This window comes from Girardinichthys multiradiatus, chromosome 4, assembly GCF_021462225.1.
Source record: "Girardinichthys multiradiatus isolate DD_20200921_A chromosome 4, DD_fGirMul_XY1, whole genome shotgun sequence".
In the NCBI taxonomy this organism is placed as follows: Eukaryota; Metazoa; Chordata; class Actinopteri; order Cyprinodontiformes; family Goodeidae; genus Girardinichthys; species Girardinichthys multiradiatus.
In genome coordinates this window covers 21,996,923-22,015,881 of record NC_061797.1, presented here as the reverse complement: position 1 = coordinate 22,015,881, position 18,959 = coordinate 21,996,923, and the positions used below count along the sequence as shown (strand labels likewise).

The following is an 18,959-nucleotide window of genomic DNA, read 5'->3' as shown; positions in this document are numbered from 1 at the left end:
ATGGTGTTCTATTTAAATCGTCAACAGCCTGTTCTAATGAGCTTAAAAAGTCACCGTACAGATTTTGATTTATTACATTTTCACTGTTAGCAGGAGAGCATTTAACCCGATGTTATCTGCCACATCAGCATTAACAGGAATTTCATTAAGATGAGCAACAACATTCCTTATCTCATTCAGCGCATGTGTGATCTGGCTTTCCATATTAACATCAGAAGAAGAAGAAGAAGACCCAGGGATCAGTTTAAATTACCTTGATATCAGCGCAATGTTTCACTAACAATGTCTGACATGCTGCCAGAAGCGTTAAACATGATGCTTTATTACAACGGTCACGTAAGGATAAGGGAACTCTCTGTCTGCGCTGTTGCTGTCCAGGTCTCGATGAAATCTGCTCCACCATCAACGTTGCCTCTGGAAAGATAAAGAAAAAAATAAATTAATGAAATATGCAAATTAATTCAGTAGGTAAATGAGTATAAGAATTAAACTTACCATTCAATAAACCTTTAACAAGCCTTGCCCTGGTATAAAGAGCACAGAGTCGCTGTCTTTTCCTCAATTTAAGATATTCTGTGAAACAAAATAAAGTTACCTTACAATGCAGGTCTTTTGAAAAAAAAAATCTTGTTTCTGTGAAGATTTGAATATAACTATAACTTACTCCGTACACGGGGTATTTGAACGGTTCCGGGCGGTTCCAACTCTTCCTGCACTGAACTGCTACAGTTCTGCTGAATGTTATCCAGGCTTGGGTTCTGGATTAAATCATTCGATATATCTGTAAAATATTTTATCAGGGGTTAAAACAAGTCTGCAATATCGCATAGACTTGTGAAAACATATGCTTAGAAATATATATATATATATATATATTTTTTTTTTTGACTTACTCTCCTCTTCCGGAGCTGTTAATTTTTCCGGCGCAGGGTCAGGGGACTGTAATGGAAAATTATTTTAAAGTGCTCTGATATTCCCTTCACCTCTCTCCTCTGACCTCTGTGTTTTATTAGTGTTCTGTTATTTAGAGCAGATGGACTCTAAATTCAAATGCTGGAGAGTTTTATGGTTAACACTTCCTGAAGTGTATATTTCAAGGGAAGGTAGATGGGTGCCCTCATAAATAACTTTGTTAACTCTGACCCGGGGAGGGTCTAGGGGCCATATTTCTAAAACTCTTTGCAGTTGAGATAACACTGTCATGTTCTGGTATAAATACTGTGTGTAAATGTTGATCGGGGCTCTGTTTCACTGACTAACCACAGTGTCAGGGTCTTCAAACGCTGAATGCCTTTGAATAAAACTTATAAGACAAAGTCCGGATTTTCTCTTGTTATGAGTCAACTTCTACCCACTTTGATAAGAAAATTCCACAACAGGACTGTGGTGCATGAATGGCTTCGCCCTCTATTTCATGTTTAGCTGGGATCGGATTGTCTTTTTTAAAGACAAGTTTCCGTCTCAACTTTGATTTTTTCGGAGGCAGACGGTTACAAACGCTGACCTCTCTTGTTAAATCTGTAAGTAGAATTTATCTCATTTATTTTTTAAATCACAAAATAGCATTCACCAATTGACTAAACTAGATGTTGTTGTTGCAGTTAATAATTACCATAGTCAGACTGTGTAAAAACGATACCATCCAGCTCATCACTCGTGGGTTCTAAAGAATATAAGTTAATCAATATTATTATCCAACGAGCATTCACAAGCACTTAAAGAATTCTTAAAGATGAATACTTACTACTGAAGATTGCGTTGTATCTTTCGATAGAAGCAGAATGTTCACCTTCTTCGTTTCCTGAAATATTTTCCGACATTTGTTTTTCAGCTTCTCCTTACAAGTGTTCTAAAAATATTTCAGTGTAACTGGTTAAAAATAAACTTTTAGCTACCAGATTTGAAGCCGATCTCCCAGTAAAGATTGCGCTGTATCTCTCGATAGAACCAGGGATGACTGACTGCTCCACCTTCAGCGCGCTTAGTTACGCCCCTTGGCCATACCCCCCCGAGACACCTCAGCAACAGCGCAGACGCGTTAATTCATTAAACAGCGGATGTGTATTGTCAGACAATGCTCCAGACTTATAGCCAGGAAAATGCCATTTTCCTCTTGATTACTTTTGACTACAGTTGGTGTGAAGACTGTCTGAGACAAGTTGTCTGCTTTAATTCAATAAACAGTGACATGTCTGAGGATTTTATAACCTTTATTTTTTATTTGTTCAGTTTCTTGTTACGTTTTACATAGACATACTGGTTACAACCTCTGGCTCCCACGTGGAATGAGGAGAAAACTGTTTTCTCTAAATCATCAAGATCTCTAAGATGAAAAAAAGAAAAGCTTAAGGTAAGTAAAATTATCATCCATTTTACCAAATGGAGTCTCTCATGATTCCAAACAAAGTCTTTTAGCTGTAGAATCCATTTCTAATTTGGAAACAGGATGCTGAGCACTCATAACATTTTTTTTTTTGGTTTCTCCGTTTTAGATCATCTCTACAACAGAAGCCAATTCATCCTTCTTTTCTAAATAGCATCTAAATAACCCCCTGTGTTAAAACAAAATGAATTTACAATCTGTCAGGTTCTCTCTTCTTATCAGAATTTCGTGTGATGTGCCTGCATTAAATTGAGTGACCTTTTAAAGTGGAGAAACTACATGTTTTGTTTTTAGATGTAAAAAAAAAAACATACAATTAGAAAGATTCGCTTCCTTGTAATGACAACTTCCGGTTAATGACAACATCCGATTAATGATGATATCCGGCTAATGACATCCGATTAATGATGATATCCGGTTACGTCACAGGAAGCCCCAGCCACCGGAAGTCCCGCCCTATGATGTCCCAGCCACCGGAAGTCCCGCCCACCTGTCAAAATTTTCACACCTCGTTTGATTGAAGGGTGTCCTTTATGTGTGTCTGGAGCTCTGGCAACAAATATTTATCTATCCTCATTCCTGGCCTGGCGCTTAAATAAGACCAGGATTACTTATTTAAGTCACAAAAAGAGTAAATACACAGCATTTTAAAACCATGGCCATTAAATTGTGTAGGAAAAACATGGACAAACATCAAATCAGCTGATTTTTTGTATTTAGGTACTTAAAAAAACATACACTTTTAAATTGCTTAAAAAATGACTGGGGGGGATGGAGATATTTAAATTGTACATAAATTCCTGATTCTGTCTTAGCGACCTGAATAGGTTTTGTTGTGCCACCCCAACTTTTTTTGTTGTTCCCAGCTGAAAACCCCTAACAAAACTTTCTGGAGGCACCAATGAAAATATAACTAAAAACTAAGAAAATGTAATAATCATCTACACTTTTCTTTTGAGAGGTTTCTGATGAAACAAACATCAATGTGCCTTCGCAATTCATCTTTTCAATTGTAAGTACTTAGTGGTTTATCATAGTTAACTTGTTTGCAATTATTTTGCAAATAATCGTGCCACCATTTCTTCTGAATACTACAACAGGCAGCCTACCTGTACCACCAGTGATACTTTTACCACAGTTTGAGAACCTTAACCCTAGAGCAACTCCCTCTCTAAAAGCAGAAGAAAGCTGCAACAACGCTGAGGTCTGTAATTTCTTTCTGTAGACTAACCAGTCAATTGTGATCCAAACTTTAACCACATATCTCACCGCTGTTTCGCTGTTTCTGCCACTTGACTTCCTCATATACAGGTCCTTCTCAAAATATTAGCATATTGTGATAAATTCATTATTTTATATAATGTAATGATGAAAATTTAACATTCATATATTTTAGATTCATTGCACACTACTGAAATATTTCAGGTCTTTTATTGTCTTAATACGGATGATTTTGGCATACAGCTCATGAAAACCCAAAATTCCTATCTCACAAAATTAGCATATTTCATCCGACCAATAAAAGAAAAGTGTTTTTAATACAAAAAACGTCAACCTTCAAATAATCATGTACAGTTATGCACTCAATACTTGGTAGGGAATCCTTTGGCAGAAATGACTGCTTCAATGCGGCGTGGCATGGAGACAATCAGCCTGTGGCACTGCTGAGGTCTTATGGAGGCCCAGGATGCTTCGATAGCGGCCTTTAGCTCATCCAGAGTGTTGGGTCTTGAGTCTCTCAACGTTCTCTTCACAATATCCCACAGACTCTCTATGGGGTTCAGGTCAGGAGAGTTGGCAGGCCAATTGAGCACAGTGATACCATGGTCAGTAAACCATTTACCAGTGGTTTTGGCACTGTGAGCAGGTGCCAGGTCATGCTGAAAAATGAAATCTTCATCTCCATAAAGCTTTTCAGCAGATGGAAGCATGAAGTGCTCCAAAATCTCCTGATAGCTAGCTGCATTGACCCTGCCCTTGATAAAACACAGTGTGGACCAACACCAGCAGCTGACACGGCACCCCAGACCATCATTGACTGTGGGTACTTGACACTGGACTTCTGGCATTTTGGCATTTCCTTCTCCCCAGTCTTCCTCCAGACTCTGGCACCTTGATTTCCGAATGACATGCATAATTTGCTTTCATCCGAAAAAAGTACTTTGGACGACTGAGCAACAGTCCAGCGCTGCTTCTCTGTAGCCCAGGTCTGGGGAATGCGGCACCTGTAGCCCATTTCCTGCACACGCCTGTGCACGGTGGCTCTGGATGTTTCTACTCCAGACTCAGTCCACTGCTTCCAGCAGGTCCCCCAAGGTCTGGAATCGGCCCTTCTCCACAATCTTCCTCAGGGTCCGGTCACCTCTTCTCGTTGTGCAGCGTTTTCTGCCACACTTTTCCTTCCCACAGACTTCCCACTGAGGTGCCTTGATACAGCACTCTGGGAACAGTCTATTCATTCAGAAATTTCTTTCTGTGTCTTACCCTCTTGCTTGAGGGTGTCAATAGTGGCCTTCTGGACAGCAGTCAGGTCGGCAGTCTTACCCATGATTGGGGTTTTGAGTGATGAACCAGGCTGGGAGTTTTAAAGGCCTCAGGAATCTTTTGCAGGTGTTTAGAGTTAACTCGTTGATTCAGATGATTAGGTTCATAGCTCGTTTAGAGACCCTTTTAATGATATGCTAATTTTGTGAGATAGGAATTTTGGGTTTTCATGAGCTGTATGCCAAAATCATCCGTATTAAGACAATAAAAGACCTGAAATATTTCAGTTAGTGTGCAATGAATCTAAAATATATGAATGTTACATTTTCATCATGACATTATGGAAAATAATGAACTTTATCACAATATGCTAATATTTTGAGAAGGACCTGTATATTAACCTAAACAGAAAGACTGCATTACTTGCCTGCACTGCTTTCTATCTAAACCATAGTTAAAGTAAGGTGAAATAATTTTTTTCAGTGTATAAGGGGTGGGCTCATACACTGAGGGAGAGGGAGGGATGGAGTTGTGTGTGAAGAGCTGCATCTTTACAAACTCCTCAGAGCAACAGCCCCTCCAGAACCAGAGCCGTGACCTGCAACAAGGGCTAAGGCGTGCAGTCTTTCTCTGCAGTCTCACAGCGGTACACAGAGGTCCAAACAGGGGGAGGAAAGTACACCCAAATCGCAATGGGGACGAGCTGAACTGCAGGCACGAGACAGGCTCGACTGTTTTTATTTTGTGCGCGTGCTGCTTGCAGGAGCAACGTTTAGCTCTCGCGGCGGCAGAGACGTTGGAAGGTGCTAACGGTCGGAGACGGTGGAGGTTACCTGAATACCTGCAGTGTTTCACACCGACGCCAGCTCAGACAGAGACGGGACTCGGAGACCGCCACACGGGACAGGAGAAAGTTTCTGAAGCCTAGCGCCACCTTAGCGGCTAAACAATGTGGCTGACCCCGACAAAGTCCGTCTCGTCGTCGGTTGTCCTGCTAATCCTGCTGGCAGTCCGCTGGTCCCACAGCGGTAAGTAAACAGTTACGTGCTATTTGTGGCTAGCTAGCTCGCTCATTTCAATTTAATATGAAGTATTGTTTTTAATACGCGTCACAGTCCTCATTTGGTGGTTTTGACGGTTAACCTGGGATGTTTCGCAACATTTTTCCTGCGCCAGGATGGATGGTTAGACATTAAAAAAACATTTGTTTTCCTTTTTCTTAGTTTTAATCTCTCCGCAAGAGGCGAACCAGTTTCTGAGGAGACACAGGCGAGCAAATCAAGTTTTTGAGGAGACGAAGCAAGGACACTTGGAGAGGGAGTGTGTGGAGGAAAGGTGCACCAAGGAGGAGGCTAGAGAGGTTTTTGAAAACGACCCAGAGACGGTGAGAATATAAGCAATTTTAATGGACTTTGCAAGCTTGTTCCCTATTCTATCAGTGTATGTATATATATATATATATATATATATATATATATATATATATATATATATATATATATATATATATATATATATGCGCCATGTTTACATCATAATAACATTTACCTCAAAATAATGGCTATAAATGACACCAGCCTAATGATTCATTGTCTGGGCTTTTGCTCTAATTCGTTCTGTGTGCTGCTAGCTGTCACCACTGTTTTCATGCTGGGGCCCTGACATCTTGTTGTCTGTGTCCTATTGTCTCTGTGATCAACTTTGAATCAGCTTGACTGAGCACGTCCATGTGAAGAAAGAATTGCATTCAGTTTCAGGATTTGTATTGGCATCTGCTTGGCTTATGTTCTTGCCAACTATGAGAGACATCTGGATAACCTCTGTACGTTTATCCCTAGCATCTGCACCCATGTATGTTAAACGGGAACTGATTTGACTGTTTGATCCAAGAAAAATAAACAAGTGCAAATAAAACGTTTTCACACTTGTGTCGCTAATCTACAGGCACACATTTTTATCTCTTGACATTTAGCCACAAAATAAACCCTGATGGTGTGTGTTGACAGATTAGGTTCCTTAAGCCTCTTATGTTCTACATGTGATAAATATACAGAAAAGCACCAGAGACAAATAAGTCTAATCTGAAACTATACAGTTGTATTTAGAGTTTTGTTTTACATAAATCTGTGCACTGGTTGTTGCAGGTGTCAGTGTATATAAAAGATGCTCTGAAAAATGTTTATTTTTTTCCTTGATAACTTGATTTATAAGTTTGAGATTGCTAATTGAAAACAATAAAATGGGGTGGTATTTGGCAGCATTAGGATAATAATCCTTTGGCCTTTAACTAACACTCCTTAGGATCAGACGTAGAGAACTGAGAATGCCTAAATGTGGTAATCTATGACTCACAGATCAGAATCAGAAATCAGAAAAGCTTTATTGCCAAGTACGTTTTTGGACATACAAGGAATTTGTTTTGGCATAGTCGGTGCAATACAATACAAGATTATGAATTAGATTAGCAATTCAGACAGACCCAAAGACTGAAAGGACAAAACAAAGTAAAGATGACTGCAAAATGCATACCCATTAGTAGAAACCTAATTGTATGCAGTTTTCTGTTTCGTGATACAAAGCTGCAGTCTCATTTAAAGCTACATTATTCATTCAGAAGGTTCCCAGTTCTGACTCTGCATTTTTTTTATCTGCTGCATTTTTTCAGGACGGGTGGAAGATTAGGATGACTCTCAAGTAACTAATGTTGGGATTAAGTTTAGAAACAGCCTTAAGTGTGGCAAATCATTTACTGCATGTAATAATCTGCCTTTATCAGTTAAAATTGTCCCTAGGTGATGGTTTCTTTTATAAAAATAGCCTGGCCCTTTCATTTGGTGCATTGGCTCTCTCTGCAGCAAGTCTCTATGCCTTCAGGACTAGCCTTTTTGATAGTTTTTGGAAGACTTTGACCTACATGTGGCAGATCACTGCAACCATGAGCCATGACTGATGCTATGGCTGTTAGGATTGAAGAAAACGTTCAAGAAGCCCTTGAGGATGAGGTGCACAGATTCATGATTTTTCGTTTTTGTCTAGGTATAACACAGATGTCAATTGCCTCACCTTTTTAATGTGTGAGTACAGAAAGCAGTATAGGAAGTGAATCTAAATCCTAGAAAATATCATGTGATACAAAGAATAATTGTGAATCTGTATTCAGATGTTATGTTATTTAGATTTTTAGTTTTTGTACATGTGAAACTGTGTAGCTAACCTCTTCTTTATCTTCTGTCTGATTCAGGACTACTTCTATCCCAAGTATATAGGTAAGTCCTTATTTGCCTAAACCACTGTATCCTCACCCTCTCCACTTGTTTGATTGGTCATGTTTGTGATCTCTTGATTGTGGTGTCTGTTTCTTGTCTTTGTTCAGACTGTGTGGAGAAATTTGGGAATTCTGAAAAGAAAAAGCAGGATCTGATCACATGTGTGCATAGTAAGTTTTTATTTTTAAGTTTGATGATTAATGACTGATCCTTCCCTTCCAATTTATTTCCTCAGACTGTCTTTTCCCACACTTTTTGTTGCTTTTCTGTTGAACTTTTCACTGCGTACAGTACTACATTCAGAGAAAAGCCTCTCATTGTGTTGTCGGGTTGTGCTGCACTGCAGTAACATTGCTCTGCATCACTCTCAGGCACCTTTCCCACTGGAGTAGAAATAATATGTGCCTTACTGCTTTGTCGAATCCAGGCTGCTTTTTTCCGAAATTGTGTATGTTGAAGCCCAGGTATTCGTGAGTAACATTGCAGCACTTTGCTACTGTGATGCTGCACAATGGTTAGTGGAAGACACACCCCTTCATTCGTCACATACTCACTCTCTGCAGTTGCTTCTTCGTGATCTGAATCAGTGACGTGAGTAAAAAAAAAAAAAAGGTCTGACGTGAGATGAGGACAGGATTTTGCTGCATCAGGATAGAGGAGACGTGGACCAACCCGGCTTTTACGCCATTGGCTGTGGAGTCTCCAGGGTGGGTTCCATGACTCAGCTTCATCACTGAGGCACTTAAAGATACGGCTTTTAACAATGACTGTCAGCACGCAATGTCTTCTGCCTCACTTTTTTTACTGTCTCGTTCATCCTGTCTCTCCTCCCTGCACTGCAGAATAATAACTATTGTTCCTTGATCAATCTAGGCGTCACTATTAAGTTTAATGTTTAACAGCTAGAGGTCAAAATAATAATGGCTGTTTCTACAAAGTATAATAAAATTTTTCTCCATGTGAAATTAATGGTTGATTGATGTAATTGACTATATAAACATATACATGAATATTTCTTCCTTTTTGGCTTCATCTCAGTCTATTCCAGATGTATTAATATGGCTTGAGGAGTTTGAACTTGGGATGAACATTTCCCATCTTTCTCTAAGTGTTTTGGAGCAGAAACCAACAATGTGCTGACAATAATCTTTACTATCTGACTCAGGATTTCTGGCTAACTGCCTTCAGATCTTTGCTGGAGGTTATCCACTTGTTTGATTATTTGAAAGCATCTTTAGTTCTTTTAAAAAGATATTCAGACTGTACTTTACATCGTGTTTGTGAACATGTATTGACACTTAGCATTTAGAATAAAAATCCCTACAAATCTACTGCTAGTAATAAATGCTGATGTCTTAGACTCACATTGAATCATTGGGAAATAGACATGGTTGTGAAGCTTATTCTTTGTTTCCTGAAATAGTTTCTGTTTTTCTTCTTCAGACTTTGTCCTTTTCTGTCACTTACTGAACTTGAGCTGACATGCCCAGACTTGTCAAGCATTCAGACTTCACTGCTCTGATAACTGTTGCAGAAGAAACAAGATTTGCACTGTCTTACGCAAGACTGGGATGACATAGAGGACTTATGAAGAAATATTCATTGGAAAATTAAAGTAAACATAATTAAAGACAGTTGGGTATCAATTTGATCTTTTCTACTCAGAGCTGCAGCTCTCATACTGTAGAAAAAACCAGAATTGGGCACATCCAGGAGGATAGCTTACCCTCCATTAGGCTATTTATACTGAACTCCTGATTTGCAGAATATGAGAGTTGTCCTTCCTCTGTGTTGTCTGCTTTACAGTTGCACACAGTGTATGAATGTCACCCACGTTCTTCAGTATCAGCTTTAATACGTAACGCTGTCATTGTTTTTTTTTTTTTTAAGACATTCCAGACCAGTGCTCTCCTTCTCCTTGTAATGCCAGTGGTACGGTGCGCTGCGAGGACAAAAAGGGCGACTTCCACTGCCACTGCTTCACAGGCTGGACAGGAGCCAGTTGTGAGAAAGGTACGGCCATCGTCACATGGCTTGATCTTGTGAGCTGGATCCCAGCAGAGGTTGAATTTTTGCAGCGTCACGCCTGGTGTCTGTTGTGAGATGTCACCGCTCTGACCTTGTTTCTGACAGCTAATGCCTGTCCAGTCCATAGCTGGAAAGATCGAGCTGAAAAGGCTTTGTTGTTTCAATTAGGTTTACGTCATATTCCTCAGTGATGTGAAAGTAATTTGTTTCTTTCTATTTCACTTCTATCTTTCTGTTTAAACTGTTGTTTATGACATATATGATCACACATCTGCCGATGCAGCTACTAATCATGTAGGGGAGTATAGTTATGTTCCTGTGAATTAGCATTAACAAGAACTGGAGGGTCATTAAGATCAAATCGAGAATGCTTCTCTGTAGGTCAGGATCATTCAAACTAATATTGCTGCACAAGCAAGAATTGGAAAACATACTTAAATCATAGTTAAATCCAGATCCAATGGGAGGGTGAGCGAGGAACATTTCCACTCTGACTCATCCTTCCACCTAACTGTGAGAGGAAACTGTAACAGATTTAATTTGACTTGGCCCAAACTTTTTCCAGAACATGACAGCTTTGCTCCTTGAACCTCTGCTGTAATCCTCAGCCACAGTTACAGAGTGTTTTGGTTATTATTAAGGAGTTTAGCAAAGTAAGAATTCACCTGATTAGGGTTTAGATGCCCTGCGCGGTTCAGAATTTTAGGATGAACTTTACAACTTATTCAAACAGAGAACATCTTATTCAGGATCTATTGCTAAATCCAATAAATGTCCTGCTGCACAGGTTCAGATTGGACGTTGTGTTTTTCCTTCCTGGTTTCATGTTGTCGGTGGGCTGGGCTTGGCTTTTTTCTGCAGATGTCGATGAGTGCAGCAAAAATAACGGAGGCTGTGAACATGAATGCAACAACACTATAGGAAGTTACCGCTGCTCCTGTCGCCGGGGCTACATGCTGGTGGGTCGCCACATGTGTAGCGGTAAGCCACAAACCACAGAACCATTTCAGTTAACGACTGGGGTCACTTCATCTGAAACATAAACTAATCTTTTAACTGAGTTGTTAACAACTGCACTAATAAAGCAGAAGAGTAGATTTCTTTTTATGGTTAATGTTTGTTAGAAGAACCTGGAAAATCTTAAGAGTTTTCTAAGGATTATAGAGAAAAATACAATTTCTGATATTACAGAGTTAAGCTCTTCTTGCTGCTTTACAGAGCAAACAGTTCTTCTTAGATCATCTTCAGTGTGAGATTTAACCCCTATTTCTAAGGAAGGAAAATTTAAACGAGAACTAAGAAGAATTAAAGTTTTTAATGAGACAAACGTTCCAGATAAAGGTGCTTTTTGTGGTCCAACTCCTGCTGTTGTATTTGTTAGTAAGGTGATCACCTTTACCCCATAGATATTTGGATATGTGGCTCCATCTTCAACTGCCTCTGGTTTAGAGACACATCTGGAGCCAACTGCTCCTGTCGAACTCAGGAGAATCATGAAGTGGTGGTCTCTTTTGCATAAAGGTTTTTGATGTCTAGTTTTCACTTTGGATTCAAACCTGCATGGAGAAATGCGCCCACAAATGTAAACAAATTAGCATAGCATGTGATGCAAGGCAAACATGCAGCGCAACCACGGCTCTAGAGCCTGGTCCCGGTGACTGGGTTCGGTCCAGTTGCTTTCTTGGATGGAAGTATTTATTTGAGGACCGATCTCATATTCCGAAACAAATTTTCTTATGTGAAATGTAGACAATGTCAAAGTTATACAGGCAGTACTAATTTCCAAATTCTTTATTGTTGACACAGGAGAGTTTCACAACTCTTATCGACTTTATTAAAATAATTTTCTTTGTTTAACTATGAGAAACTGTCTGCTGAGAGCTGTCCTTTACATGTAAGGCATATCACTATGTTATCAGTTAACAGGATGAAAGCAGTTTTACATTCAGTATTTTGACACTCACTAACATTAAGTATTGATTAATTATGGATTATTTAAAAAGAAAATAACTTGTATAATCTCTTGTTTTGAATAATTTTAGAGTCAAATGCAGCTGTATCACATATACAGAACGGTACCATAACCGTTTAAAGGCCATAAAAACACATACATTTGAGAAAAATAATTTATTTTAGCTGACCTACAAGTTCATTTTGACTAAATAATACAAGTCCCAAAGTCAAGAGTCTTTGGGACTAATAGAAGAAAGTTTATAGGTTGCTTCACACTGTGCTGTTGTGACAGAAAATCATTTGTTAATCAAATTGTAGTCAATTAGGGTTTATTTCCTATAGCTGAACTTTAAATTTCTATTAGTTATATATCAAAGTTTTTCCAGACAATGACAATGAACGAGGATACATCTGATGAAGTTTAGCTGCTGATTACAAAGATTTAAATGTATAATTTTATGACATCCCATTTGGACACGGACTCCACCAAGCTGAACACATATTTTGTTTTCCTTTAGATATCAACGAGTGTGACGATGCAAGTGTGTGTGGAGCAGCTCGATGTCAGAATAACGAGGGCGGCTATGATTGCCTGTGCGAGGACGGCTACGTCTATGACAATGAAAGCAAGAGCTGTGTTGGTGAGTATCTCTATAAAAGGAACCAGGGCAGTTTTATTTGATCTGGGTTAGAAGCACTGTTGGGCACAGCGGGCGCCTGATGTGGCTCCATTGGAGGTTCTGAAAAGAAAGCAAAAATATTTTGAAGAAATTCTGCACAAGTAGGTAACAGTTCATCCTCGGCCAATTTTGTTTTTAATACTTTAGATTTTCTCAGCTAAAATGTGAAGAATACATGCAAACCACCAAATGTTCTCTTTACAAGATCCATACATTGTTCTGATTCTTTTAAGCGCTCCATGTATGGATTCACACATCTTTACAGCTGAGTGTGTATATCTCGTCTGCTGTGTGTGTGTACTGTTGGACAAAGACATTACATTCCACAATTAAAGGGGACATATCATGCAAAATCCACTTTTTGGCCTTTAGATACATTTTGTTGTGTACTTGGAGTCTGTAATTTAGTCTCTCCGGATGTTGCAGAGATATTTTTGTATTCTGTTTGGGTCGTATTTTTCAATCCGTTCAGTTTTCTCTATCATCTGTTACGTTTTTCCGACTGTTACCTCACAGTATTTGCTGCGGAACAGCTAAACAAAGTCATGGACTTCTGGCTAATCAATTTCGCCTATCCGCCATATTTATTTCTCGCTACGATTTTGTAGTCCAAGCTCAAGTATGCATATGCTGCAAAAGAATAAGTTCGGTTTGGTTGTTGGGTGTATTAACCCACACAATTCATTACACTATCCACCAGCATCAGAACCTCTTCAAAGTGCCTGGTTCAATTTTATTTTTCATGGAAATCTAACCACATCATCGGGGGAAATAGGAATTTTTTTGTTTCATTTCTGCGCTGCTAGATAATTGTTATCAAACTACAAAAACATTCCGACCAAAACATTGCAGGTCCACTTTATATAGACCACAGATGAATGATTTAAGGGTGAGAAGTTAAGGGTTTAAAAGCATGATATGACCCCTCAAGTTTTTCAAGATATGCAATAAAATACTATAAATACACATTTTATCTTGACAGTTGTGATGAGATAAAGCAACATTATCAGATGATGGAAAGCCAACAATCACATGGTGGGAACCAGATGTTTCATAACCTCAGTGTCCCTCCTCAGAGGGTTGAAGTTTATTTAAGCAGATCTTTTCATGGCCATGTATGGTTGTACGTGAAGCAGAGAAGTACTACCCAGCCAACGTCAACGACCACTCCACTCAAGCGTTGTGTGCATTCCTCCCTGTGTTGCAATCAAACAAAGCCTTTTTCTTTCAGTCTTGTTGATCAGATCTTCCTGTTTGTAATTCTTTGAAGTTATGTCGTGCCTGAAAGCGCTGATGTCGCTTTGATAAGATCATGAAGTGTCTGCTTCCCTGTAATCTTGGCACCGCAAACAATCTTCTTTTTAATCAATCCGTCCTGTATTATCGCTTGCAGATGTGGATGAATGTCAGTCTGGCGTTTGTGAGGAGGAGTGTTTGAACGTTCCCGGGAGTTTCCGTTGCTTCTGTGATGGTCGTCAGGGCAGGAAGCTGGGACAGGACCTGAGGAGCTGTAAGGTAGTGGTATCAGGTTCTGTTCTTGCTGTAAACCTGCAATTAAAATCTTCTTACTTTATCATTACGTTTAGGTGAACCGGTTTATAGAAACACCTGAGAACCCATAAAACTAATTTAGGCTCATATTGAAAACCGTTTTGGTTGGTGGAAATGATCAATTCTAAAAGGTATTAAAATGATAAGTATCTCACTCAAGCCTGCAGACAGTCTTGGTGACTGAAGTTGCACCTTGTGTAGTTTTATGATTTCATAAAGTACCTTCTTGTGCCTCATAATGTCATGGTTTTGGTTTGTTCTCCAGCCTTTAACACCCTGTATGTCGCCTTCCCTGAAGAGGAATCCTCGTTCTCTTTATTTGGGTCGCATGTTCAGCGCCGTGCCCGTTGTACGGCTGCGTTTCCGCCGCATGGTTCACACGGGGTAAGAGACAGGTTTCTCATTTCATGCTTATCATCAGCAGTTGTTTCTTGACAAAAGTGTGAAGCTGGCTGTACATTTCTTTTCTTTGGCCTAATTATTTCATTTTGGCTCCTACCATATTTTGGTTTTTGAGTATTCGAGCCATTTCTCTCCATTCCTTCCTCCCATCTTCATCAGTTTCTCTGCGGAGTTTGACCTGCGCACCTTCGATGGTGAGGGGGTGATCTTCTTCGCAGGAGGCCACCTCAACAGCTCCTGGATTGTTCTTGCTTTGCACCAGGGGAAGCTGGAGCTGCAGCTCAAGTACGGTGCCGTCAGCAGAGTCACCAGCAGCGGGCCCCTCGTCAACGACGGCCAGTGGAGAAAGGTCAAGAGCTTGCGTTCAGATGTTTGAATAGCAGTTAGATACTCCTCTACTTACTGGAATCATCTTGATTGTCTTCTCACAGATCTCAGTGGAGGAGCAGGGCCGGAGTCTTGTCATAAAGATTGACAGGGAGGCTGTCATGAAGATCGCTGTAAATGGGGATCTGTTCACTCTGAAGAAAGGCATGCATGAACTTAATCTCACTGTAGGAGGAGTTCCTTTCAGAGAGGATGGCCTCGTCAATCAGGTGTTTATTTGAATGTGCTTGTTAGCGTTCCTGATCGCGCACTAAAAATAAACGTCCTTTAGACATTTCCCATCTGTCCCAACTTTAATACATAGATAAATCCCCGCCTGGACGGCTGTTTGAAGGAATGGCGCTGGCTGACGGGTGAAGACACCTCAATCCAAGAAACCATTCGGTCCAATGACAACATGCAGTGTTTCAGCTCTGAGGTTCCTGGAGCGTATTATCCTGGAGTTGGCTTCGCTCTCTTCAACATCAGCTATGGTGAAGACTCTATGCTCCACACAGTTAGAGAAAACCATTTAAATGACTCTAAGCCAAACAGCGTAACAACAAATGTAGTGGTTTGAAACCATAACTTTTAAAATCCTTGTTAGACATTAATATCTTTGTCATTCCTGAATCATTACGTTTATTGTTGAAGTTGACTTGCACCGATTGTGTCGTTGTATACAATCGTTTGCTGGTGAAGTTCATCGCCTGCTGCTCTAACTTTCTGTTGTCCTGTAGAATCAAAGAACCTGAGCATCCAGATGACCCTGCGCCCTCTCTCCGGTATTGGAGTGCTGTTTGCACTGGTTCACCAGGACAAAGTGCCTCTCTCCATCGCTCTGTCTGACTACAATCCTACCACAGACGAGTGGAGAGACGTGAGTGAATCACGTCTCTGTTAGCGCATGCGTTCCAAATGTTAAGGAGTGTCCTTTTAATATGAAACTGACCCTCTCTGTTTGTCTTCAGTTCATTCTGGTTTCTGTAGGCGATGTTGTTATCGCCAGCTCTCCTGCAGCCCTCTGCGACGGTGAGAGTCACAAAATCCAGGTGACCATCTCAGGTAACCAGACTCTTCTTGAGGTCGACGGCCAACCTGGACGAAGTGACGAATCAGAATACACTACAGACGTCTTCTCACATTCAAGCACCTTTATAGGAGGCCTCCCAGGTAAGGATTTACCCTTTGATAACATGCTCAAAGTATTTTGTGGCAGAAGGCGATTTTCTTTGCCTAAGTTGGTTATCCACATTTACTACTTGGGTTGATCAAGTTAATAAATATTTTGAAAGTAGTTTGATAACAGACTTTTACAAATTCTGCATAAACCTATTGTTATCAAGCCTTATTTTCACAATTTTCTGCAAGAATGTGTCGAATAGCTTCAGATCCTCCCTATGAACAAAAGGAAGCGGGATCGGACTCAGCGCATAAAAACCACAGAGGGAGCCCAGATGTCTGATGTTTAGTCAAAACTAAACAACTTTCAGCTACGCTGACGAGAACCCTGCTTACCGATGTTAGATATAAACAAATGGTCACACTGCTAAACCCCCCCCCCCCCCCCTTCTCCTCTTCCCCTCCTGTATCCCAAACACAAGCAGCAACAAGATGGAAATAAACATTGATTATTAATATCGGCCCAGTTTTACTGACTGGACTGATATGTTAATAAATGACTAACATCGGCCTATACTGATAATGGTGCTGATATATCATGCATTCCTAAACAAAATCAATACTGCATGGTTTTATTTTGTTTTTAATTCTGATAATTGTTTGCAGTCTGGCACAGAAAATGAAACAGATTCCTACAGTTTAAAAATGAAAGTAACTTTGAACTTTTGATCGTTCATCAGAACAGTAATTAACACCGGTTTGGGTTGGGTTCTTGTTTGCCAAGTGGCAGATTCAACACCAGTAGTAAAACCTTTTGCATGCTGATCATCAGGTTACAGCTGGTTTTTTTTTCCCTCAGATGTTTCTCTGGTGTCCACCCTGGTGTCAGCGCCCTACAGCGGCTGCATGGAAGTCACCGTGAACGGACAGTCTCTGGATCTGGACAAGGCCATCCACAAACACAACGACATCCGCTCTCACTCCTGCCCCCTGCTGAGCTCTCAGCTGTGACGAAAATCAGTCTACAAGCAGGTCTTTGACTTGATGGGCAAGATGTCCACTAAAATTCCAAAAGCTCTGACTCATTGGGAGATGATGGCTTAGATTAAAAATACACATTTTTAAAATTGGCCCCTCTGCATAGTGGAATCTGCTGGGTTTTTCACAATTCTTACATTTCTATGACCTAGTATATGGAATATGGCAATACATGTTAATGTGTTATAGGCTTGTCGACCCACAAGAACACCGCAGAGGATTTTCAGAGCAGTGTTAGATGGTCAGAGTTCTACACTTGCTACCTTTGCTGAAATCCAGATTTATTTCAATGTCTCTGCTGGCATTCCCAAAGCTTAGTTAAAGGGGGTGCTAACAAATGTAAAAAAAAATAAATAGGACACCACTATACCCTGCTCAGAGAAACTGTCATCACCCGGTGCTTAAACGACTCTGAGCGTTTGGTGCGTAGTAACGTGTTGATTGTGAACCTAGTCATATTTGCCCTTAAAATGCTGAATCTCCTTTTGAGCCACAGCATCGAGACACAGCTTTGTGTTTTATTTGATGACCTTGCACATCGTTGCAGGTAGAAATGGACTGCGATCTAAAGCCACTTTTATGATTTCCTCTCCAATACAAACGCACTTCATGTCTGCCTGCAACCTTAAAAATCAACCATGTGCCTAGAAGATAACAGCCAACACAAACATGTCAACAGCTCCCCTCTGATCAGGTGAACCATTTTGCAGCGGTGCAGTACTGTAACACCTCAAGATGAAATTGTGTAAGCGCCTACCAGGTGGATTCCAGTCCTTTCAAGCACTGACTAACTTCATCACAAAGTCCCCTTCTTCTCCTAAGAGTCGCTGAGTCACAGTTAGAACCTGCCACATACCAACCTGACGTCCACAGATGGGCCACAGAAGCACAGACAAGACGGGAAGGGGCACTGTCCACAGAGGCAGACAAAGCACTGCATTAATCGCACCACACAAGCTACTGAGAACAAGAAGAGTGCGCTGTATTATACTGTGTGTAAATAATGTTACTGTAAAATGCTTTAGAAATGACAGAAAGCAAACACTACCTTCTGCTGCAATATTTTTGATTGTTTCAACAAAAGCATTAAAGCCTCTCATCCTCTGCGTCTGAGGAAGGTTTCAGCAATAAGTCCGTCTGCTCGACACAGGCACCGAGAGGTGGGGAGAACAACGGCCTGGAATCCAAGTAGCATCAGTCTTTAGGAGCTCATTTTAATTTCACGGTGCTGAGCAGATTAAAAACATGTCAAAACTGACAATGTCAGAGGAGCATTTTTGACTTGAAACGCCAAAAGGGCTCCAGTGTTGTTTTACATCCTTGTCATTTTATAGTTTTCTTTTGAATGAATGCAAGAGTATCAAGTTTGACCTTTTTATTGTATTTTTTTTTTTATCATGTGTTGTATCTTGAACTTTTCCCTTATTTTTTTATTTTTCACGTTAAACTGCCAGTATGTGTACAATGCTGCGAGATGTCTGCCTTTTGAGTTTTAACTTCCCTTAAACCTATTTAAAAATAAAATCAGTTGTATAAACATTATATTATAGAGTAAAACTGTATTTTCCAAAACATTTATTTGTTCACTTTGTGATCTTTGTTACGTGGTCCTAAATAAAGGCGGCTCCTCGCTTTGAGTTATTTTTATTACAGACTAAAGCACTAAGGATCTTAGATTTCAGTTCA

The 18,959-nt window shown here is 40.1% G+C and overlaps 1 protein-coding gene across 1 annotated transcript; it reads left to right on the top strand.

Annotated features, from left to right (window-relative positions):
• The first annotated feature begins 5,424 nt into the window (after positions 1–5,424).
• gas6 (growth arrest-specific 6) lies at positions 5,425–18,910 on the top strand. The gene is made up of 15 exons (XM_047363606.1): positions 5,425–5,895; positions 6,091–6,251; positions 8,109–8,133; positions 8,241–8,303; positions 10,024–10,146; positions 11,023–11,142; positions 12,633–12,755; positions 14,188–14,309; positions 14,611–14,729; positions 14,907–15,096; positions 15,179–15,343; positions 15,439–15,607; positions 15,854–15,993; positions 16,085–16,286; positions 17,095–18,910. The coding sequence occupies exons 1-15, from the start codon at positions 5,817–5,819 to the stop codon at positions 17,244–17,246; spliced, it is 1,953 nt and encodes a 650-aa protein (XP_047219562.1). The 5' UTR covers positions 5,425–5,816; the 3' UTR covers positions 17,247–18,910.
• The last annotated feature ends 49 nt before the right edge of the window (positions 18,911–18,959 follow it).